We start from the raw sequence: 25886 nt of genomic DNA, 5'->3' as shown, positions 1-25886 counted from the left end.
AGGGATTGGTGTGTAAGCAATAAAGTTCAACCACAATCACATTGGGAACTTACACAACACCAGCGAAGAGTTTTTCACTTGAATTATAGATTACAGCAACGTAAACAGTTTCCAAACCCACAGCAAATTTGAGATTGATTTAACTCTCAGTTCACTGTGTGCAGTGTAAATGCATCATTAGTAGCACAGTACACCGATGTACCAGTTTGCTGAACTGAAGACCGTTAGGACACAAGTTTGCCCTGGCCATTCATAAGGTGAATGTAAGAAGTCACACAACACCAGGTTATAGTCCAACAGTTTTATTTGAAATCACAAGCTTTCGGAGCGCTGCTCCTTCATCAGGTGAAGTGGAAAGATGCATAAAGACACAGCTTATATCGTCAAAGAATAATGCCAGATGATTACAGGTAATCTTTCTAACTGCCATTTGTCGCACCTCGGCAGAGAGATAATCACAGCGATCAAAGGTGTGAATGATGTCCAAACAGGTTAGTCAGGAAAACATTACATCAAAGAACAATGAGGTTCAGCAAACTGGTACATCGGTGTACTGTGCTACTAATGATGCATTTACACTGCACACAGTGAACTGAGAGTTAAATCAATCTCGAATTTGCTGTGGGTTTGGAAACTGTTTACGTTGCTGTAATCTAGATGGTTCAGCTAAGACCCAGTGCCCACCATTCATAAGGTGGGCACTGGGTCTTAGCTGAACCATCTAGGAGATGCACTGAGTGAATGAAAGGCACTTTCCCACAGAATGGAAGGAGAATCAGAGGCGAAGGAGGCAAGCCAGGTCACACTCGCCCTCTTTCTGGTGACTGGTGCTGCACTGGCCCCGATCCAGCAAGAGATTGGCCTAGAAATTCAGTCTGGCCACTTTTGGGGCGGTAAAGTCGGGCGGTCGCTAAAGTTAGCGCCCGCCGGAAAGTGTAGGCCACTTCGCCGAAATTCAGTAGATTTGGCCAAGAGTTTGGGCGAGCGCTGAAACTGGCGTTGCACTGCTATCTTCAGGCGCTAAGCCGGCGATGCGGACTGATAACACCGAGGCCGGGCGCAGCGCAGGTGCGGTCATGTTTTGATTGACAGCAGACACCCTGACGCCGACCAGCTCTTAAAGGGGGAAGGGTCGACTTTGACTGCTGCCACGCCCTGCATAGTGGAGCCCTGCAGCTAGGCCTCAACACTGCTGGTGGACCCAAATCGCGCATGAAGCCATGGAGAAGGCCCGTGAACGAGCGCAGCGCTTCTCCCAGCATGCTTTGAGGGTGCTGGTTAATGGTGTGGAAAAGAAAAGAGAGATCTTGTGCCCAGACAGTGGCAAGAAGGCTCCCAGGAGGCAGTACAGGAGAGCCTGGAAGAAAATCACCCACAGGGTGTCATCCACCAGCGATGTCCCCAGGAGTGCGGACCAATGCCGCAAGAAGTACAACGACCTCACTCGGATGGTGAAGGTGAATACCCTTTCCAGTGTCCTCCTCATCCTTGCATGGGCACCTCACATTACGGGCAAAGGGACCTCAAAGGCCTAATGGCCAGCCCTCCTCCCGCAGCTATGGCACTGGCATGATCATCAATAGCACTTTCTGCACTTAACACACTGGCCAAGCTATTCGACCATGGGAGGCAGTGCACACAGCAACAGGGCACCACACTGTACTTAGAGGCCATCCTTTCTCTTGCAGGCCAAGCTGGCGCGGAATTTGAGGAGCCAGTCTGCCACCGGGGGAGGCCGTCCCCAGTACCAGGCGCTCAGTGAGCTGGAGGAGAGCGTGGCTCGACTCATGCGTGGCCGGGTGACTGGCCCTGTTGCCATTGGAGATGCGGACCCTGTACTGGGACCCACTGGTAAGGACATGACCGGTTGGACCTCTCTCGTTGCCCTTGCGCTTCAGATCTACATCCTTTCCCACTGTCCGACCAATGCGCATAATGCCACCACTCATGCCTCCCTCGCTGATGCCCTGTCCTCACTCTAAAGCTACTCTTGTGCCTTCCTGCTTTCAGCTGGTGAGGAGGAGGTGGTCCCTGAAGCTCAGAGTGCCAGGCCCTTGGAGGAGGAGGACGACGAGGACCAGGAGGAAGGTGGCACATCGGGGGAACCCTCATCTGCGCCAGGGGATGACAATGGAGGGGAGACGTCTGGCCTGGAGGAGAGGCAGGGGGAAGTGTTGCAGGGGGGTGTAGCTCCTGGGCCCAGTGGGGTCGAGGCACGCGGGAAGGGTCGGGCAGCACGGCGGCCTTCTCCCCAGAGGGAGGAAGTGTTGCAGGGGAGGGCAGTTCCTGGGCCCAGTGGGGTCGAGGCACGCGGGAAGGGTCGGGCAGCTCGGCGGCCTTCTCCCCAGAGGGAGAGTCCGCCCTCCAGTCCGGAGACGGTCCTCGCCCAGGAGGTGCGCCTCCTTGATGAGATGTCCGCGGCGTCGGAGCGGCGCCACAAGGAGTTCATGGGGGTTGTGGGACAGTTGCCTCAGGCCATTGAGTCCCTGGCTCATAGTGTGGTCGCTTTCGGGGAATCACAGGCCAGGGGGGTCGAGCAACTCGCGGCAGCACACGACAGGGGTGTCCAGCAACTCGCGGCAGCGCAGGACAGGGGTGTCCAGCAACTCGCGGCAGCGCAGGACGCGAGTCGCGAGTCCATGAGTGGTGCCGTCCAGACACTGGCAGATCTGATGCGGGCACATACCAGGGCAGTTCGGGCACTCACTTCTGCCACACTCGCTGTGGCGCGGAGGCATCGCCAGGGCACCCGCCGCCCTGCTGCAGCACAGCGGTCTGGCCTCCACCAGATTGCTGCGCTTGCTGCACTGCCAGCCCGGCCGAGTGCCAGTGTCTCTGGCGAACAGCGCGCGCCTGGCATCAGCCAGCTTGCCCCCATTGGTGCAGCCGACACTGCCACTCCCCCAGCCAAGGTGCGACGAGCTGCTGCTGAGACTGATGCTGGCCAGCCACAGCTGCAGCAGTCAGCAGCCGGCCCCTCCCGGGCCGGGCCTCGTCAAGGCCGACCCCCAAGGGCATCTGCCGTCACGCATTGTGGCCCTCATGAGCCTTCCCCCAGCCTTGCCACACCCACAGGGCCCAGGTTGAGGCGGAGCAGCAGGTCGGGCAGGGGCCGGAGAAGCCTGCATAAGGACTCGCCCTCTCGGCACACCCAGTAGAGTGTGGTGATAGCGGTTTTCTTTATATGGGGGTGTTTATGTTCTGGGGGGGGCTTATTTTGGTAAGGCCGAAGATGAAGGCATTTTTTGTTTTTATGGGGGTGTTTGTGTTGTGGAGGGGGGGGCTTATTTTTGTAAGGCCGATGATGAAGGCCAATTGGATGGTCAAGTTTTGTTATTCCTCCCCAGGTTGTGGGAGTGACAGATGTTTTTGACTGTTTTTGGGGGTCTCGTCTGTTTTTCTGTTTCATGTGGGAAGGGCCCTGAGTTTGTAAAATAAAGCTTTTTATTTATTCAGCATGTCCAGGTGTCATGTTTCAAGTGGTTGTTGCGTTAACCGGCTGAGGGCTTGCGGAGCGGCTGCATTCAGGTGCGTTCATTGCCACAGGCCATTCCCTGACAGGGGGCCTAGAAGTGTCGTTCAATAAGCCGCCAGCGGACGGCCCTTGGACCTTGTGGCTCCCTCCTGGGCTGGTACTCCTCCTCCTCCTCCTCCTCCTCCTCATGGTCCTCCTGCTCGTCCTCCTGAGGTGGTGGTGCAACGTCAGGTGGCAGTGCCTGAGTCCTGCGGATAGCCAGGTTTTGCAGCATGCAGCACACGACGACGAACTGGGAGACTCTATCCGGCGAATACTGTAGAGGTCCGCCGGAACGATCCAGGCAGCGGAACCGTTGCTTGAGGACGCCAATCGTTTGCTCTATGATGTTCCTTGTGGCTTGATGGCTTTCGTTGTATGCCTCCTCCGCTGGGGTCCTGGGCGCGCGGAGCGGGGTCATGAGCCATGTACACAAAGGGTAGCCCTTGTCCCCAATAAGCCATCCCCTTGGTGGAGGCTGTGCCTCGAACATGTCAGCCACAGTAGTCTGGCGCAGGATAAATGCATCGTGGCTGCTTCCTGGAAAGCGGGCATTGACAGCTAGGATGCGCTGCCTGTGGTCACACACCAGCTGTACATTGAGGGAATGGTAGCCCTTCCGGTTGCGGTAATCCTCGGCATTGTCGATAGGTGCCCGCATAGCCACATGCGTGCAGTCAATGGTGCCCTGCACCATGGGGAAGTCCGCGATCCTGCCAAATCTGACTGCACGCTGCTCCTGCCTCTCTAGGGTCATGGGGAAAGAGATGAATTGGTGTCTCCTCGCGAAAAGTGCATCGGTGACCTGCCGGATGCAGCGATGCGCGGCGAACTGGGAGATGTTCGCTATGTCCCCAGCAGCGGCTTGGAAGGAGCCGCTTGCATAAAAGTTCAGAGCCACCGTGACCTTCACTTCCACCGAGAGAGACGTCCTGCACATCAGCTGTGGACGCAGATCTCTGTGAAGCAGCTGGCAGATCTCTGCAACCACCTCCCTTCTGAAGCGCAGCCTCTTAACACAATGCGCCGCAGTCATGGTGAGATAGGACACCTGCTGCCGGTATTGCCTGAGTGGGTAAGGCCTACGTTGCCGACGCCTGATGGCCCCTCTGCGTCTAGGCATGGCTGGCCCTCTCACACAGCGTCTGCGAGCCCTTCGCACATAATGCTGCAACTGAGGGTTGGAACCCCATACAGCCCCCATAATAAACTTGCAAACAGTGAAATCACAATGATTCAAATGTCAAAGCTCTGGCCAGAAGCCAAAAATACCTCTCCTATGTTGTCCCAAATCAGTAAGCTCTGTTCCTTGGTCTCTGTCCAGAAATCCAAAGCAGTAAAGTCATTGCAGCAAAATGGCTGGGCTTTATAGGTCAGTGTAAGTGCCCTTTAATTAGTGCTCCCCGAGGCCCACAGGGCCTCTGTTGCGTTCCACTTCACAGTTCTTAACAGCGCCACGCCCACATTGGGCGGGCGCCACTGAATTTCCGGTTTGGGGCGCACAAACAGCGTTGCACGACGAAATGACGTCATAAGCTGCACGCGCAGCTGAGCGGGCGCAAACACTTTGCGCCGGCGCTAAATGTCTACTGAATTTGGGCGTAGGCGCAGATCGGCCTGCGCCCGGGCGCTAAGTGCCTAGCGCTGGAAATATACCCCTCTTATGGCGTTAACGGCTGGCGAACGCAACTGAATTTCTAGGCCATTGTATTCACCGTGTTTGTTGGGGAATGGTATGTGGAAGTACATAAAAATGTCAACATAAATGTACTGCTACTGACACTAAAGCATATTCAAGACATTGTATACTAGATAAGAGGAAACTATAATTCAAATTAAAAAAACACCCTACTGAGGCCTTATGATACAGCTGACATTTAGTGGTTAGCTTTAACGTCACACTGAGATATCACCACTGATGTCCACATTTCCTGAACTTGTTTTTCAATAGCACTGCTGTAGGATTCTTTGATTCATCACAGCACGTGGCTATGTTTCCATCAAGGTATTCATGACATTGTTTCATAATTCAGTTGTACTCTGCATCCATTTTTAAGAACAAAAGATCTTGCTAACAGGCTTGTAAAACAAACCAAACTGTAAGAAGGCACTCGTGGACTCAGTTTGTATGCCTTGCCACAGAGTTTTGTTTTAATATCATGCTACAGCTGAGATTTAGCCTTGTTTGTTAAATCGAGAAACCTGGTAAAGACCCAAGGACACTTGTGCAAGGAACCATCAAGGTTGAAAAGATCCTGAGAAGCAGGATAAGGAGATACCGGGCTTAGGTTTTAAAAAGCCATTAGATTGTAGGAGGAAGGAAAGACGAAGGGAGTTAAGAAATTCCACAATTTTGATATTGTGGGAAAAAATGAGAGCAGAGGTTACTATGAATCTTGTTTCAATACGAGGGAGGGTGAAGGGAATTCAGCCAGGAGGAAGGGCGTAGGGGCAGCAAATCTGGAGATTAAGGGGAATTAAAGGAAAAGTTCAAAGGAGCAATAACAGCAGTAATAAGAGGGAGAGAAATTGAAGATGAGAATTATCAGAGTCATAAAATCATAATTGCGATAAACCTTCTACAGTTTCTATGTTTAAAATTATTTTCATGGTTTAAAGTTGTACAACCATTCTCATTTTTAAATGAGAACTTTTCAGTAAGTGGCATTACTTTATTTTATTAGAGTTTCTGTTAATTCTGGCAAAGTCCTGGTACCCTTGAATTTAAACTCACACAATTGATTTATGTGAACAAGAAATAATCTGATAATTACAATGCAGATTTCCACATTCATTTCAGAAAACACGGCTCACTCTGGAAAGATTTAACCTAACAACTGAAAAGGTTTTGGCGAACCTGCCAATAGAACCTGGACCAACATCTAGTTATCAGAAACATGAACGTTAATTTGGAGGGGGCGTTGCAGTTTAGAATGAATGGTGAAATAACCACAAACTACAGAATAGCCACAAACATATAACTAACTAAATGGCAGATGTAATCTGGACACGTTTTTGTTGCAAACATCACAAAAAAAGGTGCACCAAAAACCAGATAAAATGAACAATTCCACTGTGTGGATGTGACACACAAATACCAAAAGCTGCCAAGTGTGATCAATGTGTGCTGAAATAGCTGGTCTCAGCACGGACAGTAAGGCTGACCCTACAGTTGGCCTCGGGCAAGGAAGGAAGAAAAACGTATCTGTAAATCCTGCTCCCAATGCAATGCAGCGAGCCCCTGCTGGATCGTGTGCAGGTATGGCTGTCAGATCAGGACAAGATGGTTCTCAGCTGCACTGCCTCCACACAGGAAGATTTCCTCCGCGCGCCGTGTGCCCTGGGCAATGATTTTGCTACACAAAATAAACCTTCCCAACCCCACACAGTCAAACAGCCTGCTGACACTGTCTAGGGTCGCATGTGAAGGCTCAGTGAGATGAGGTATGACAAGAGTTGCTGGAGCCCATGAAACCCTATGCTTATATAGGTGACCACCATCAGGATAGAAAGGAGGGGAACCTGGAGTTTTTTGTTTCAAGTTGTTAGCTCTGGCACAGAATGGCTCATGAAAGTCTCAGTATAAACCCTTTAGATATTTGTGCTATAAACTGAGTTAGGCTTCTCTGCACACTAACAAAGAAGCTAATATCTGGGAACAGAACAAGCTGTCCAGCATCTCAGATAAGTATTTCCGGTGTTTAAATCACTGGTAGAGTGGTGTAGCACATTTGCGTATAGATATATACATCCACTGTTCTTCATGAGGTTGATTAAAGATTCTTATGCTATTAAAAGGAGGCACTGATTAAAGATCAGATGATCCTCACAGACAGGCACGTCCTCCTGTTTCACACTCGTACTACAAGTGTGGCATTGATAGATGCCTGGCAGCAGGGGCATGTGGGCTTTCTCTCTTGCCTGTGGAACAGCACATGGACACTTAAAGGCAGTGAGGGCAGGGAAGAGCAGAGAGAAAGGGAGTTTTTTTTAATGAGATAAAAGAGCTGTACAAATTAAATTCCCCCCCCTACAATGGTGTACTGTTCAATCATAATATACATGTAACACATATACAAGTACCAGCTTCTACAAAGCTGGCACTGTACTAATTCTATAAATATAAAACAAATGATGTTTTATATTCAACAAACTCTTGCATTGCAAAAAGAATTATGAAGGCACTATAAATTTGTAAAAAATTTAGAATTTTACAATTCCATGGATACATTTCACCTTTCATAGCAAAAGTGAATCGAAAGCACAAGGCCGTGACATCCAGTCATATTAACACAATTCATCTGAGAACTATCGTGCCATGCTTTGTGTTCGAACCAGGTTCATATCTTCATACACGGAGTTCGGGGCTCGCCCTCGTTGTGGCTGGTCACGTTGGCAGAGTTTCTTCACCTAAAAATTAAGATATTTAAAAAAAAATCACATTCCTCTGAATTATTACTTAGATTTTCAAACAGAGATCCCTGGACACTAGCGATTCACAAGGAAGCCTGGTGGATCCTGGAAATGTCTGATCATTTGGCATCCGCTTTCTATATTTTACCGTGCCTGTTAGCATATTATTTTTGTTTCTCTAATAAAAGACATTCTCTGCACTGTCTTCCATCGGGTGCCTCCCACAACTTTTCTGAAGTTAGAACAGGGAGTCCCCAGAAATATGTTCATATTTGGAGGGTGTCCCCCCAGACAGAAAGGTTTGAGAATCACTGAATTACACAACTGTATGGAAAATAAATGACACGGGGGGGCTGCAGAGGGCAGGGCGAGCATTGTTGTGAGGGGGTGGGGGGCCCAGTCCCAGTTCCCAGTACCCCACCCCGCACCCCCCTCCCCCCCCCCGCAAGGACTAGCAAGCTTCCGAGGGGAGGGGAGGTTGCTGCAGATGTGCTCCCAAAGTGCCAAATGTTCAGTCGTCATGGGATGTTCCCGGAGCCTGCAGACTTCGGCTACATCAGCAGTGGAGTTCAGCAGTATGTGTGATCCCAGAGTTGAGCAGTTCATATGATCATGGAGGAACTGCCAGGATTGCACTCCCAAAGATTGTCGGGGCCCTAATACATTTAATTAGACAAACCTTGTCTTACGTGTTAAGGTTCTTGTCTAAGACTGGTAAAACCAAGTTTATTTTATATTAACCTCATATTTCAGAGGGATCATTATCAGAAGTCTTGAAAAGGAAGGCAGCTGCTTTGATTTTGTTTTAAATTACGAATCTCCTCCCTTTTCCATGGAGGAGGGAGGTGAGGGGAGTATGATAGATCGGGGCAACCCATAATCTTTTTAATGCATATGTCTCAGGTTTTTTGAATGTATCCCAGGCAAGGAAAAAGCAGACAGCGTATGATTTACAGGTATCCATTTTCAAATGGACAGTAAAGGACATACAATTTGTTCTTCAGAGCAACATTTTTTTAAACCAGTTTAACAATCTGGTAAATTCTTCACTAGAACTATTTGTATTTTATTTCATTTGTTTCACTTTGTATTATTTAATATCTATAAAGTATATTTTAATCAATATTTGCTATAAAGAAATTAGGAACTTACGCGCCAAAGTAACAGAACCAGTACACAAAGCATGCCAACTATTGCAGCAACAATCACACCAATCACAATTGGATCCTTATATGAAATTTCTTTGCATTTTTCTGCTTCCACACAGCCGTCTGGACAGCGCTCCATGTTGGGATCTGGGAGGATACAAAATATATTATTGTTTTGACAAAAGAGGTGCACATTTCATATCTTTATATTGTCATTAAATTATTTCCTTTTCCTTTTCTACAATGTTCTTGAAACCATTACAGAAGATAAGAATGAAGTACAGAAGACAGAATATATTGTGTTACTGATTATAACACAAATATGTGCCACATCATTTTCTGCATTTAAGGTTCTGTGTACACTTATGAGCTCATGAACTAAGAGGTCTTTAAATAAGATATGCTGTCAATGGTTCAAATGGTGATTTTTCACAGACCAAAGCCATGTAATGTTGGAAGGCTGGATATTTAATGCACATTTATAGAATTTGCACAGTAAAATTTGCAAACATGTTTTGTTTAATAACCAAATCAGTATTTTGTGATTATTTTTAAAGGAAGATAAGCCTGCGTTTAAAGAGGGTTATAAGGGCGAAAGCAGACTGATAAAACTTTACAAGCGAAGATCATGTAGATCGGTTTAGAAGGCTGAATCCAACAAGGCTCAGACAAGTTCCATCCAAGGATACTTATGGAGATGGCTGAGTTGATTCCCAATCCTTTCACTGATACTTTTTAAAGTTCATTGGAATTGGGCAATGTCCCAATGCATCAGAAAGTAGAAAATGTGACCTTATTCTTTAGAAAAAGGGGCAAGGGATAAAACCTGAAAATTACAGATCTTTGGACCTTGCCCTTGTTGTGGGGAAAGTGTTTGAGATGTTGATGAAGAATAGCATAAGGGATCATCTGGAAGGACAGTCTTATCAAAGAGAGTCAGCAGGGGTTTAAAAGGGGCAGATCATGACTGACCAGTTTTCTGGAATTGGTTGAGGAGGTTTTATCTAATGGATAAGGGTTGAGGCAGTAAATGTTAATCTAGCTGGATGTCTGGAAGTCACTTGACATTATTGTACAGAAGCGACTGATTCACAAGATATGTGCCCATGGGATACATAGCATCATATTAGGGTGAATTGATCCTTCGTTTAGAAGTAACCAACAAAGGGTGGGGAGGTGTCATCAGTAGAGTCCCACAGGTGTTGGTGTTTGGGATTGCTCTGTGTATAATTGTTAGAAATGGTTTAGAGGAATATTTTACAAGATATCTAAGTTTGCAGATGACACAAAATTCAGGGCTAGTGTCAATGATGCTAGCCAATGTGCAATAATTCAAAGAAGTTTGAGCAAGTTAGATCAATCGGTAGCTAGGTGCCAGATGGGGTTCAACATGAATAAACGTAAAGCTGTGAGATGAGGTAGAAAAAACAAGGGGGGAGAAATTTGTGTGGTTTGTATTATGTCCGTGTATAATTGAGACACGGACTGCAGGAGTTGATTATAACAAGTCTTTACTGAATGGAGACAATCTGGAAACTGAAACTACAGAAGCCTGCTAGGGCCTTTTATACAGGGGTGGTCACTGCCGGAACTGCAGTCTGACACCAGTTATTCCCTTAAAGGTACATACACAACAATTCCTCCCCTTTTGGATAAACAGTACATAACATTCATTTAACAACTAAATAATAACTAATTACAATTACAATTACGGTTGCTAGCTACATTGGTTGAAGTTAAGCAATTATAAGTTCAGTCTTTGAGGAGGCTTCCTGATTCTGTCTGGATAACGCCTCTTTGGGATATCAGGTTCTTCTGGCAAGGTTGAGTCGGGATCAATGTCGTTGTTTGGTTCGTCTGCTTCCAATATCACCGATTCTACGGTAGATGCAATTGGTACTTCGGTTTCATCGTCAGGTGTATCAGATCGTGGTGTGGAGTTGACGTTTTACACTGACTCTAGATTCTGGTCAGCATGGCGTCTTACAATGCTCTCCCCAACATCCACGGTATACATTAGAGGTCCTTGCCGTGTACAGATTGTTCCTGGCTGCCATTTCTCTGTGCGGTAGTCCCGGGCCAAAACTGGTTGACCTATCTTAAAACTCCTGGTCGGCCTTTCATTCATATTCTGAAACTGCCTGTTCTCCACATCTCTTCTGACGTTTGGCTTAACCAAATCCAAGCGGCATCGTAGTCTTCGATTGAAGAACATCATGGCTGGAGTTTGGTTGGTAACCGCATGTGTCGCATTCCGGTAGGCAAACAAGAAGTTATCCACCTTGTGTTGTAGGGGTATATCTTCATTACACATTGCCTTGATAGCCTTCTTGAATGTTTGAACAAACCTCTCGGCCAATCCATTAGTGGCTGGATGATATGGGGTGGATGTGTAATGCTTAACACCATTGTTCTTTAAGAACCTCCGGAACTCTTCAGACACAAACTGTGGTCCATTGTCAGAGCAAATCTGTTCAGGCAGCCCATTTCTGGCGAATATGGTTCATAAGACTGTGATAGTTTTTTCTCTGGTGGTTGAGGACATTTTTATTACCTCTGGCCACTTTGAATGTGCATCCACCGCAATTAAAAACATCGAGTCCATAAAGGGACCAGCAAAATCAATGTGCACCCTTTGCCATGGAGATGAGGGCCACTCCCATGGATGTAGAGGGGCTTGTGGTGGGGCGTTTTGGACCTTCTGGCATCCTGTACAGCTCTTCATCATCTCTTCGATTTCTCTATCGGTTCCCAGCCACCACACAAACGCTCTGGCTAAGTTCTTCATTTTTACCCCTCCCAGATGACCCTCATGAAGCTCATTGAGCACTCTATCCTTCAATTTGGGTGGAATTACTACTCTGGATCCACACATCAAGGTTCCTCTGCACACTGACAGCTGTTCTCTTCTTGGCGAGAATGCTGGCAGCAGTGGTTCGCCATGTGCTGGCCATCCCTTTACCGTTAAATCATAGACCCAGGAGAGTGTCGGGTCATTTCCTGTTTCCTTTTCTATGTTTGCATTCGTCACAGGGAGACATTCGACTATAGTCGAGTGGAATAACTCCACTGGATCCACTGCCAGTTCTTCTTCCACCGTCGGCAATGGTAGGCGCGACAATCCATCAGCATTCCCATGCTGTTTAGTTCCCTTGTACTCGATGTCATATTGGTGAGCCCCTAGGAAAAGGGACCAGCTCTGTAGCCGTTGTGCCATCATTATCGGTACGCCCTTCTGAGGGTTGAAAATGGAGACGAGAGGTTGATGATCAGTTAGTAGAGTAAATTTCTGACCGTGCAGGTCGTGATTGAACTTCTTCACCCCCCACACCAGGCTGAGGGCCTCTCTGTCAATCTGGGTGTAGTTACGCTCGGCTGAAGTTAACGAGCGTGACGCAAAAGCTATCGGCCTCTCTGAACCATCAAGGAATTTATGTGATAGTACCGCCCCAATGCCGTAGGGAGACGCATCACACGCCAGTCTTATCGGTAGTGATGGGTTGTAGTGAGCCAATACTTCTCTTGAAGTGATTAGGTCCTTACTCTTCTGAAAGGCCCGCTTGCATTCATCGCTCCATTTCCATGCTACTGCCGTTTGTAGTAGGGCGTTCAGTGGATGCAGAATTGTGGATAAATTTGGCAAAAACTTATGGTAGTAATTCACCAATCCGAGGAATGACCTCAGTTGCGACACATTTTCAGGTGCTGGAGCCTTAACTACCGCTTCAATTTTGTCAGGGGACTTATGCAACCCCTCTTCATCAATCACGTGGCCACAATACGATATCTGTTTCTTAAAAAACTCGCACTTGGTGCGATTGGCTTGTAGCCCATGTTCACGTAGTCTAGTGAGCACCTGCTCTAGGTTGGCAAGGTGTTCACTGTCATCTTCACCTGTCACTAGGATGTCGTCCAAGTAACACTGATTCCCCGGAATCCCTTGCAGGACTTGTTCCATCGCTCTTTGCCATATCGCCGGAGCTGATGCTACTCCGAATGCCAGTCGATTATACTGGTAAAGACCTTTGTGAGTGTTTATCGTGAGATACTTCTTAGAGGATTCTTCAACCTCCATCTGCAAATATGCTTGTGCTAGGTCAATTTTTGTAAAACGCTTCCCTCCAGATAGTGAGGTGAAGATATCTTCTATCCTTGGAAGAGGATATTGTACTGTGTGAAGGACTGGGTTCACCGTCACCTTGAAGTCCCCACAGATGCAAACCTTCCTTGGCTCCTCAGACTTATTGTTTAACGTTTTTTTCATGACAGGAATGATGGGTGTCGCCCACTCGCTCCAGTCTACCTTAGATAACACGCCTGCATTCTCCAGATTCTCCAGCTCTGCCTCGACGGCTGGGCGAATTGCATATGGTACCGGTCTTGCTTTGAAAAACGTGGGAATTGCATTCTCCTCTTTTTTTATCGAGGCGGTTACACCTTTAAGAGTGCCCAGTTCTTGTTGAAATACGTCTTTGGCGTCAGCTAAGATTGTTGACAATCATCCAGGAGTGATGTCGTCATCCTTTTTACCAGCCACCGTCAGTGCCTGAATGGAGTGCCAGTCTAAACTTATCTTTCTGATCCATTCACGTCCCAATAACAGTGGTCCACTATCTTGCAGAATGTAGAGATACAATTTCCGTATTTTCTTGCCGTTGTATTCGACAGGCACCCTTATTTTTCCTCTGGTGTATACTTTTTGCCCCATATACGTCCTCAAGACAATGGATGTCTCTCTCAAGGGTATGTGTGAGAATAGCCGCTCGTAGCCTCGTCGATTCATGACGGTTAGAGATGATCCTGTATCCAATTCCATTTTGACTTGGGACCCTGCTATCGTGAGGGTGGCCCAAATGGTTCGGTGATCCTCTTTTGCGATTACGTTGTGAAGTTTGAGACAGCTTAGTCTCTTGCTCCCGGATTCACTATCACTCATCTGGTCTTCGGAACTACTGTCCGTCATCTTTTGTACTTTCCTGTACGGTTCCTTAGTAGCCTTTTTGTTGTCGTTGATTTTCTTCCCAGGCCTGCAAACTCGTGCAATGTGTCCCATCTTTCCGCATTGCCTGCATATTTTGTCCTTGGACCAGCAGTCCTTCTGGTCATGGTTTGTTCTGCCGCAGCGATAACATTTTGTAAATCCCCGTGTCATTTCGTGGGTGCCGTATTCCTGTGGCTTTTGTTGTATTTCCGCAGCTCCCCTTGCTGCTGCTTCGTATGATACTGCCACGCTGAAAGCCTTATCTAGCGTCAGCTCTTTCTCTGAGAGTAACCTCTTCTGGGTTCCTTCACTCAGGAGTCCACAGACAAATTTGTCCCGTAAGGTATCTGCCAGTCCTGCTCCAAACTGGCAGTGCTTTGATAGCTTGCGTAGTTCCGTAAGGTAATCAGCATTGCTCTCATTTTTATGCTGATTTCTCCTGTGGAATTTAAATCTTTCTGCTATCAGCAGCGGTGTAGGATTTAGGTGTTCCTGTAGGATATCAACAATTTCGTTAAAACTCTTCGCCTTCGGTTTGGCTGGAGTAATCAGGTCCCGCAATAGGCCGTACGTTCTTGCGCCCATTAAATTTAGCAGTACCGATGCCTTTTTCTCATCAGCTATTTCGTTTGCCTCGCAATATACCTCGACTCTTTCCACATACGTGGTCCAGTCTTCTATTGCATTATCGAAGGCAGTGATAGCGCCAGTCTTTGGCATCTTGAAAATCTAAGATGGCGCCTCCCGCGCTTTTCCTTCTTCCCCGCCGAGTTAAGATGGCGCCTCCCGCGCTTTCCCGCCGCTGCCGCTGCTGCCAACGCTGTTGCTGATGATTATATTTATTTTACTATCCTGTCATGGCGACGCCCTATGGTCTTCACGCCTCCCCGATCGCTGCTGCCAACGCCGCTCTCCGCGGTATTTTTCTTTTTCTATCGCGCTTCAATATTTGCTCCGTTAATTGAAGAACCGTACCCGTCGTGGAGCGGATCCTCTGGGACACTTCCCTCCCTCTTCTTAGGTCCAAACACTGCCCGGCTTCGAAGCACCGGCCACGTCCTGTGTGCTCCACCCTCTCTCTCTCTCTTTGATTCCCAACTCGCTGCCCGGCCCCGTTGCAGAGCCACCCGATCGAGCTCTAGCCCACCGCAGCCCAGGAAGGATCAGTGCACTGCCTGCCACCAGCCCGATTAGCTGGGAAACCACCGACTGGAGAACCAAGCCTGGCTCTCGACAGTCTCTCCTGCAACTTTTCAATTCAATGACTTGGAGGGCGTTTGCCCACGGTCGATGCCCATTTCTCGAGTTTCTTTGGATTATTTTTTTTTCTTTCTTCTGGCTCCAACCTTCAATAACGTCGTCTGAGGTGCTGCCGAGTTGCAGGTAAGTTCATTTCTTACTCGTCACCAGTATTATGTCCGTGTATAATTGAGACACGGACTGCAGGAGTTGATTATAACAAGTCTTTACTGAATGGAGACAACCTGGAAACTGAAATTACAGAAGCCTGCTAGGGCCTTTTATACAGGGGTGGTCATGCCGGTACTGCAGTCTGAGACCAGTTATTCCCTTAAAGGTACATACACAACAGTTTGCGCCACCCGTTAGTGCTACGAGATGGCGTTAAAATGCCATTGAGAGGTTTAATGTCACCTGATGCAGGTTCCAACACGGCACACCATATTGCTGTTGCCACTAGTGCTGCCACTGAACATGATTGCCAGGGACCTCGCCATCATGAAGATCATGACGTCAGTGAGTGTGCAATGCTCACTTAATGCCCGATCTCCCAAATTCATTGCAGCCAATGAATTTACTGGCTGGAGAAGACAATGACAGGTTGAGGTGGCATGCAACAGCAGGAAGCCGGTGCCAGTGACGCTTTTTAAAGAGATCATCAGCAATCACTCAGACCTGACAGGTTTTTGAAGTTTGAGTGGTTGAATGTTACTTCCTGCTACTGGAACAGTTTTCTTTATTCATTTCAAGGTTCTTTGGTATCAGTGAGTGTTGTAGCAAGTACAAAACCCCATAATTATTTCTGAAAAGCTCCAACCTACAACACTTGCTAAAGGTCATGGGGGCTGTACTGGCAATGGTCCTTGCCCTCCAGGATCTACAGCAGAGGGAGCGAAGGCAATGAGACAGTCAGCTTTCTGGACGGGCTTTCCATGACTGGCTCATCAGACTCTGATTTGCATGAATGAAACCCCAGCTCCCCATAGTTCACCACATCCCCATCTTACAATCCCTGTCTCACGCCATATCACTGCGTCCTCCTGTGTGCAAAGGTGAAATGAGAGAGACCACATAATATTCCAAACACAATTAATAACCATGGGCTAGAAATTGGGTTCCGTTTCACCTCCCATTAGTGCCTCCGGGGGCGCTAACGGGGTGGTAATGGGTAGAGGCGATGGTTTTCAGTCAGATGTCCCCTGGAGGAGTGCTATTTAAAGGTGTCTACATCCGGTTTAGTTTTCGTTGGCCAACAATGCTGCGTTGTTAGTTTCACATCGGCAAAGAGGCCTTTTGACCGATTTGAGCGTTTTCCATTTTAACGAGTATTCTGGCACATAATGATTCTTCAGTTTCATTGAGGGAAGATTTGAAAGTGCAATATTTGGATCCTATCATGGGGGCTGTACTGGCACTGGACCTCGCCCTCCAGCATCAACATCGGAGGCAACTGAGGCACAGAGAAAGAGTGCAAAATGTGGCCAGAGGTAGGAGGGCCAACAGAGCTCTCAACAGGAGGCCTTACCCACCCAGGGTATTCCAGCAGCAGTTCTCCTACATGAATTTCACTTAGGACCAGTGTGTTAGAAGGCTCCGCTTCAGCGAGGACGTGATCACAGAGCTCTGCCACCTCCTGCAGCCAGACCTCGAGCCTGAGATCAGGACCACCATGGCTCTCTCAGTGGCAGTCAAGGTCACCATCGCCCTCAATTTCTACACCAGCAGATCATTCCGGTGTGCGACAAGCGACATCTGCAACATCTCCCAGTTTGCCAACCATTGCTCCATCCGCCAGGTCACAGGTGCTCTGTACAGAACGAGAAGAGACTACATTTCCTTCCCCATGACTAGAGAGAAGCAGCATGTGGCTTTGCCAGGAGAGCGGGCTTCTCCATGGTGCAGGGTGCCATTGACTGCACCCACGCCGCTTTGCGGGCACCTCATAACAATCCTGAGGTATTCCGAAACCGCAAAGGCTACCACTCACTTAATGCGCAGTTGATGTGCGACCACACACGACGAATCCTGACCGTCAATGCCCGCTATCCTGGCAGCAGCCACGATGCCTTCATCCTGCGCCAGACCAGTGTGCCAGATCTGTTCCAGCCACCATATGAAGCTTGCGGCTGGCTGCTGGGAGACAAGGGCTCTTCAACTGGCTCATGACTCCCCTCCGCATCCCCAACACTCCTGACCAGTACTCATATAATGAGAGCCATGCTGTCACAAGAAACATCATTGAGTAGACCATCGGAGTGCTCAAGCAACTGTTGACCGCTCGGGAGGAGCCCTCCAGTACTCGGCTGAGCGGGTGTTACTTTTTGTCGTCATCTGCTGCATGCTGCACAACTTGGCCATTATGAGGGCACCACCAGGCATAGCCACACCACCTCAGGAAGAGGAGGAGGAGGAGTCAGAGGAGCAGCAGGAATAGGAGGACGGACAGTAGCAAGATGGAGGAGGCAGCCACTCAATCAGCGTTCTGCAAGGTCGGTCCGTGACCACCTCATCAGACGTCATTATATCACTTTGCAATTCCATGCCACACCCCAGAACTGAAATGAGACACCGCACCAAATGTGCAACAATCCAGTAATAAATTTATCAAAAACAATTAATCACATATAGACAAGAACAATATTGTGCTGGGAGTGTGGTGCATTGAGCAGTGTGTGAAGCCTATGGTACAGATGGTGATATGTAGCATTTGTTGAAGCCTTCACTCACCCTGACCACCCGTGTGAGCTTGTTAACCTTCTTCCTGCACTGTGTGTGGGTCCTGGGGACCACAGTGCTGCCCGAGACATGGTGTATCACCTCCTTCCACACAGTACAATAGGCTTGTGGCGAAAGCCTCCTGCCTGTTGACGGGTATAGGACTGCCTGCCTTCTCTCCACCGCTAAAACCAATGCCTCCAAATTTTCATTGTGAAAATCTGCGGGCTCTCTCCATGGGGCAACGATCTGACATCAGAATTTGTAAATAAGTGCTCCTTCTGCTTGTCCTTCCTCTTATGGTTGTTGAAGCAGCTGCACACCCAACAGTGCTGAGAATGAGGTGCTGCAGCATCAATGAACCTCCCCGTTAAGCAATGAAAAAAGCCTGTGGCAAAAACTACTTGCGTTTAGACTGCCCCCAATATTGGTCCATCTTTTTAGTGTAATGCCAATGAGCTTGGGTTTTTAGATGAGAATCATGACTGCAATCATTTTAATGAGGAGTGAGGACAAATTTTACGTGCAGCCTAGAAGATTTTCAACTGATGCTACTTAACCATTTTTAGTCTAAATACTGCCCATTTCTTGGCAGCAGCGGAGGCGGCGGCAGTGCGGACCTGCGAGGAACGAGGGCCGAGAGGCGGGATAAAAGTGCCAGAGTCCAGGTAGGCCCCACAGCAGCAGCAGAGGCGGCGGCAGTGCGGACCTGCGAGGAACGAGGGCCGAGAGGCGGGATAAAAGTGCCAGAGTCCAGGTAGGCGTACTAATCTGCACTCTCCGAGCTCAAAGGGAGGGAGAGAAGTAAAAAGTAATTGAAGTGTGACGTCACCAGAAAGCAGGTAGGTGATTGGTTGGTGAGTATTTCTCTCTTTTAAAACTTTAACTCTGTGGTTTATAGTTACTAAGGTCTCTCTGGTGTAATGGGGACTTTTGGTAAACCATTTAACTGTAGTGTAATTGGTGGGATTGATTGATTTCATTTAATTTCAATTAATTAAAGGGTAAGTCATGCCAGGACAGCCCGGCCACGTGGTATGCTCCTCCTGCGCTATGTGGGAACTCAGACACTTCCTGTGTCCCTGACAACTACATGTGCAGGAAGTGTATCCAGCTGCAGCTACTGACAGACCGCAAGGATATTAGCTCTGATGATGTGGAATCTGTATGGGTAGAATTGAGAAATACCAAGGGGCAGAAAACATTAGTGGGAGTGGTATATAGACCTCCAAACAGTAAGGTGAAGGTTGGGGATGGCATTAAAAGGGAAATTAAAGAAGCGTGCATTAAGGGCACAGCAGTCATCATGGGTGGCTTTAATCTACATATAGATTGGGCTAACCAAATTAGTAACAATACTGTGGAGGAGGAATTCCTGGAGTGTTTACGGGATGGTTTCTTGGACCAATATGTCGAGGAACTAACCAGAGATCAGGCCATCTTAGACTGGGTATTATGTAACAAGAAAGGATAAATGAGCAATCTTGTTGTACGAGGCCCATGGGTCGGAGCGATCATAATATGATCGAATTCATCATTAAGATGGAGAATGAAGTAGTTGACTCAGAGACTAGGGTCCTAAATTTAAATAAAGGAAGCTACGATGGTCTGAGGCACGAGTTGGGTAGGATTGATTGGGGAATGTCACTCAAACGGTTGATGGTGGATAGACAATGGCAAACATTCAAAGACCGCATGGATAAACAACAGAAACTGTTCATCCCAGTTTGGCACAAAAATAAAACAAAAAAGGTGACTCAACCGTGGCTAACAAGGAAAATTAGGGATAGCATAAGATCCAAGGAGAGGACATATAAATTGGCCAGAAAAAGAAATAATCCTGAGGATTGGGAACAATTTAGGATTCAACAAAGGAGGACAAAGGGATTAATTAAGAAGGGGAAAATAGAATATGAGAGTAAGTTTGCAGGGAACATAAAAACTGACTGTAAAAGCTTTTTTAGATATGTGCAGAGAAAAAGATTGGTGAAGTCAAGCGTAGGTCCCTTGCAGTCAGAATCAGGGGAATGTATAATGGGGAACAAAGAAATGGCAGACCAACTAAATACATATTTTGGTTCTGTCTTCACATAGGAGGACACAAATAACCTCCCAGATATGCCGGGGAACATAGGGTCTGATGAAAGGGAGGAACTGGAAGAAATCAGTATTTGTAGGGAAATGGTGTTAGGGAAATTGATGGGATTGAAAGCTGATAAATCCCCAGGGCCCGACAATCTACATCATAGGGTACTTAAGGAAGTGGCCCTAGAAATAGCAGATGCATTGCTGATCATCTTCCAACATTCGATGGAATCTGGAACAGTACCCATGGATTGGAGGGTAGCTAATGTTATCCCACTGTTCAAAAAAGGTGGTGGAGAGAAAATGGGGAATTACAGACCGGTAAGCCTGACATCGGTAGTTGGGAAAATGCTAGAGTCCATTATAAAAGATGTAATAGCAGAGCACTTGAAAAACAGTGACAGGATCGGACAAAGTCAACATGGATTCACAAAAGGTGAATCGTGCTTGACTAATCTACTGGAATTTTTTGAGGATGTAACTGGTAAAACAGATAAGGGAGAACCAGTGGATGTGGTGTATCTGGACTTTCAGAAGGCCTTCGATAAGGTCCCGCATAAGAGATTAGCATGTAAAGTTAAGGCACATGGGATTGGGGGCAAGGTATTGACTTGGACAGAGAACTGGTTGGCAGACAGAAAGCAAAGAGTTGGAATAAATGGGCCCTTTTCCGAGTGGCAGGCAGTGACTAGTGGGGTACCCCAGGGATCAGTCCTTGGACCCCAGCTATTCACAATATATATTAATGATCTAGACAAGGGAACTAGATGTAATATCTCCAAATTTGCAGATGACACAAAGCTGGGTGGGTGTGTGTGCTGTGAGGAGGATGTCGAGAAACTCCAGGATGATTTGGACATGTTGGGTGATTGGGCAGAAACATGGCAGATGCAATTTAACGTGGATTATTGTGAGGTTGTCCACTTCGGTGGCAAAAACAGGAAGGCAGATTATTGTCTAAATGGCAATAGATTGGGAGAAGGGGAAGTGCAATGAGACCTGGGTGTCCTTGTGCACCAGTCGCTGAAGGTAAGCATGCAGGTGCAGCAGGCGGTTAAGAAGGCAAATGGTATGTTGGCCTTCGTAGCGAGAGGGTTTGAGTACAGGAACAAGGATGTCTTGCTGCAGTTGTACAGGGCCTTGGTGAGACCACATCTTGAGTATTGTGTGCAGTTTTGGTCGCCTTATCTGAGGAACGATGTTCTTGCCATGGAAGGAGTTCTGCGAAGATTCACCAGGCTGATACCTGAGATGGCAGGAATGATGTATGAGGAGAGATTGGGTCGATTGGGCTTGTACTCACTGGAGTTTAGAAGAATGAGAGGTGATCTCATTGAAACTTATAAAATTCTGACAGGCCTGGACAGACTAGATGCAGGAAGGATGTTCCCGATGGTCGGGGAGTCCAGAACCAGGGGACACAGTCTAAGGATAAAGGGTAGGCCATTTAGGACAGAAATGAAAAGGAATTTCTTCACCTAGAGAGTGGTGAACCTGTGGAACTCTCTACCACAGAAGGCGGTGGAGGCCAGTTCATTAAATATATTCAAGAAGGAGTTGGATATATTTCCGGCTGGCACGAACGCGATGGGCCGAAGGGCCTCTTTCTGTGCTGTATAACTCTATGACTCTATGACTATGACTTAAGGCTAAAGGGATCAAGGGGTATGGGGAGAAAGCAGGGACCGGGTACTGAATTTGGATGATCAGCCATGATCGCATTGAATGGCAGAGCAGGCTCGAGGGGCTGAATGGCCTACTCCTGCTCCTATCTTCTATATTTCTATAATGAATTTCTAGCCCAAGATTCTTAATGAGAATGTGCTCAAAGTACAGATCAGGATAGAGTTGTTGAGATTTTGTCAGGTAAATTGTCAAAATCATCTGTCAGTGCTTCCAGACAGTGAAGAAAGAAAATCAATTATTAAGTTGTCTAGCTGAGGCCATGACTTGTATTGTATCTTGTCTTGTACTCACATCTGGAGTAGAGTGCTAAGTTTTGGTCTCAGCTCTCCAGAGGACAGCTATGAGACTGATTCCTGAATTTAGAGGGCTGAGACAGTCACAAGGAAAGATCATCAACCCTGGGACTTTACTCTCCATAGGGAAAGAGGATGAGGGGGAAAATTGATACAAGTCTTCAAGATTTTCATGGAAAATGTAGATCCAGGAAGTTCTTCCGTCAGGCACAAGGTTCAAGGGCAGAGAGACACAATTTAACGTTAAAGGTGCCAAAAGAAAAGAAGAAATTTAGGCAACTTTTTCCTGTAAGAGGGTGATAGAATTCTAGAACAGATTACCAGCAGGAGTGGTGGAATAGAAACTCATGGCTGGTTTTAAAAAGAATGAATTTCTAACAAGAAAGGAAAAAGAGTGCTATTTGTTCCAGAATCACAGAAAGGAAACTGATGGGACGTTTGGAAGTGCAGGATCAATAAATGAAACAGGTAAGAACTTACATTTATATCGTGCCTTTCATGACTTCAAGATGTCCAAAGCACTTTACAGCTAATGAAGTGCTTTTGAACTATAGTCACTGTTGTAATGTAGGGAAATGCGGCAGCCAGTTTGTGCACAGCAAGGTTCCACATACAGCAATGAAATACATGACCAGATAATCTGTGGGTTTCTTTTACTGATGTTGATTGAGGGAGGACACCATGAGAACTCTCCTACTCTTCTTTAAATAGTGCCATGGGATCTTTTATGTCCAGTTGAGAGGGCAGATGGAATATCGGTTTAATGTCTCATCCAAAAGGTGATACCTCCCGACAGTGCAGTACCGAAGTGTCTGCCTGGATCATGTGCTCAAGTCTCTCTGGAGTGGGGCTAGAACCCACAACCTTCTGACTCAGAGGCGAGAGTGCTACCAGTAAGCCATGGCTGAAACCAAGATAGACCAATAGTCTTCTTCTGTCCGAATCATTAGTACATTACTGTGTTATAATTTTTTTTCAGACCTCCAAAGTGAATTATAGATCCTAGGAGGTGAGAAATGCCATTCATAAGAAAGAGAACATTTGCTCAACTTTTAACGGCCAGTATAACTGTTAGCATCAAGCACTCCTACAACAGCCCACAACAATATGAAATAACCCTAAAGAAAGAAAAGTACCCTCTGCTGGGTTAGATGAGCATTGGCTCCCAGAATAAAAGGACAAATTTTTAATTCACTGCATCACCCAGTTTCCTCAACTCGTAATGTTCAATTTATTCAATCTCGCATAGTATCAGTGGGATTCTGCCTGAATAAAGAGAGGGAAAAGATAATGCTAGGTAATGCTCCCCCTAAGGTACGCGGCCACGCACCAACCATGCGGTTCTGTGCAGGCCACTCAACAGCTCCTGCCCCTGGAACAGATACCGCGCAAAGGAAAAAAAATTAGAGGGAATATTAATGCCAGGACAATATCCTTTTGTCTTTCCTCCCTGGCATATCTATTTTCACAACAGTGACATCTCCAACCAATGCGCCGTACAATGGCAGTAAGATCCCTGTAGCATTTGGGGATTTTTACCATGACCTGGAAGGAATTTTGTTTTGATTTAAAGATGAGATTCAACATACAAAGGGTTAAGATACAACTGACGAACACAATTGCAGTCATTTTTCAGGAAGTAAAGCTTAAAAGATGCTGAATATACAAACTGATGGAATTGTTCAGGGACAAATGATCAGAATGAATGGCATTTTTATTTGACGGATTCCTGTACACACAAAATTAATGAAAACCAACAAAATGACACGTGCCCTCACATATCCATTTTTCTCTATGTATATATCAGCCTGGATTTTGCAGTCAGCAGCGATGCGAAGGTGTTCACTGCTGCCCCTGAAGTACACTTTGCACAAGGATCTCGCAATCCCTGTGTCGAGAACTTTGGTTTTCCGACCCTCGATATCAACAGAAGTTAATGGGGATTCTCTTGTGCGAGCTGCTGTGGCATCAAGAGGCTGTCTAAGCAGTCGATCAAAATGCAGAAGTCTCATAGACAGCGAACAAGGAAATGAGTGAGCTCTTCAAATTTTAAACTTTTAAAAAATGTTAGAGAGCAAAACAAAGATTGGGGCTGTCACATTGGGGAAAAGGCAAACCTGAATTAAAGATGGACAAACTTAAAAAAAAAAGTTTAAAATATTTTTTGAAAAGTTTCTTGAAAATTTTGGGCTAGAAATTGGGCACCTTAGCTCCTCCCGTTAGCGCCTCCAGGGGGCGCTAACGTGGTGCTAAGCAGTTACCGACCGGGCGCGGCGAGAAGATTTCCAGGCCCTTAACATTTGTTTAGCAGTAACAACTCTGTTAAAACCCCAGTTACACCTAATCCCTTTGGGTCTAACTTTTAGTGAGGAATCTAACAGCGTAATTACTGCAGAAGAGCTGAAGTTTCTGTCAGTTTCCTTGATTTGGCTGATTACACAGATTGCCAGCTCTGCCGGAAGTGCACAGCGCAGCCTGTTTCGGAGCTGTCACTGACCGACCGGAACTTCGGGACTTCCGCAAGCGCCTGCGCCAAATCCCGAAGGTGCGGTCAGTTTCAAAGGCAGATTGATGGCGATCGCTGCCAGTTCACCGTCATCTCGACCGCAAATTCTGGGACATCGTTTTTTTAAGTAGAAGTTTTATTTCAGTAAATTATGTCAGATGAATATTTGAAACATTAAACATACCTGAGACAGTAAGCATTGTTCCTTGTCCGAATCGGTCTGATACTTTACCCTGTCTTAGCCCAAAGACACAGAAGTAAATATCCGTGTCATTTTCCCGAAGATCTTTGAGGGTTATGGTGAATTTTTTCACATCTCCTTCATACACAAGACGACTCCTGTATGACTCGTCTATCGTATTACCTTGTTTGTGGACATAGATCAGATCAATGGGATTTGAAAGTTTCCTTTTTAAATAGGTGCCTACAAGGGTCACTTCTGTGGATGAAAATTCACAGTTTATTGAAACTGATTCTCCATTTTTCACTTGTTTAATGAGAGGAGACTGGGAAACACGGACATCTGTAAAATACACAATTGAAAATATAGTCAGTACAGTCAGAAAGCTCTGAATGCGATCATCAATTATCAAACAAAACTTTCCCTTTGTGTAAATATTTCTTGAATTAAAGAATAGAGGTGCAGAAAGAGGGGACCAGTGAGGGTAATCTCTAACATTTCATGTCACTGGAGAAAGATGGCTCCCTTGCAACATCTGAGTGTCCAGAGCCGCGATTTTAATTCCCGAGGCGGGTTGGCGTCGGGTTGCATGGTGGGCGGGTTTGGGAGCCGCTTCCGGCAGGATCAGCTGCAGAGTTGTGGTTTTTATTAAACTAGCTTGTTAATTTCATGGAGGCGCGCTGGCCGGTCCAATGAGTGGGATCGGGTCAGCTGGCCGTCACTGATGACATCATAATAGCAGCTGCTTTTAAAGCTGCCTTCCAGCCTAAGCCTTTCCATTGTGGTTTCCTGCACTTCTTTTCAAAGCTATGACTTTTCCAGAGGCAAGGCAGCTCCTCGGTTTAATGATGAGTCCCTCCAAGTTCTTGTGGATGCTGTCAGAGGGCGCATGGAGATTCTCTTCCCTCCTGATGGCTGGAGGAAGCCTCCTCAGCAGACCAAGGCAGCCTGGCTGCGCATTGCTCAGGAGGTCAGCGCAAGGTGCATTTATACACCCTCATGGATCCAGTGCCGCAAAAGGTTTAATGATCTTGTGAGAACATCAAAAGTGAGTAACCCATCTCACTTGCCTTCACTTTGCTTCCCTTCTCTTCTCATCACCTGCACTCTGCTTAGTAAGCCTCC

The 25886-nt window shown here is 46.9% G+C and overlaps 1 gene segment (V, D, J or C); it reads right to left on the bottom strand.

Annotated features, from left to right (window-relative positions):
- Positions 1-4740: 4740 nt before the first annotated feature.
- On the bottom strand, positions 4741-25424 carry LOC147102752 (Ig kappa chain V region S211-like). The segment is given in 4 exon segments: positions 4741-7924; positions 9080-9222; positions 24765-25103; positions 25258-25424. Coding segments are annotated over 4 exon segments (591 nt in total).
- Positions 25425-25886: the final 462 nt, after the last annotated feature.

This window comes from Somniosus microcephalus, chromosome 21 (assembly GCF_052327205.1).
Source record: "Somniosus microcephalus isolate GS21.2 chromosome 21, FLI_Smic_1.0, whole genome shotgun sequence".
Taxonomy (NCBI): Eukaryota; Metazoa; Chordata; class Chondrichthyes; order Squaliformes; family Somniosidae; genus Somniosus; species Somniosus microcephalus.
Note: the sequence above shows the minus strand (reverse complement) of the source record. Positions and strands in the feature narration are given on the sequence as shown.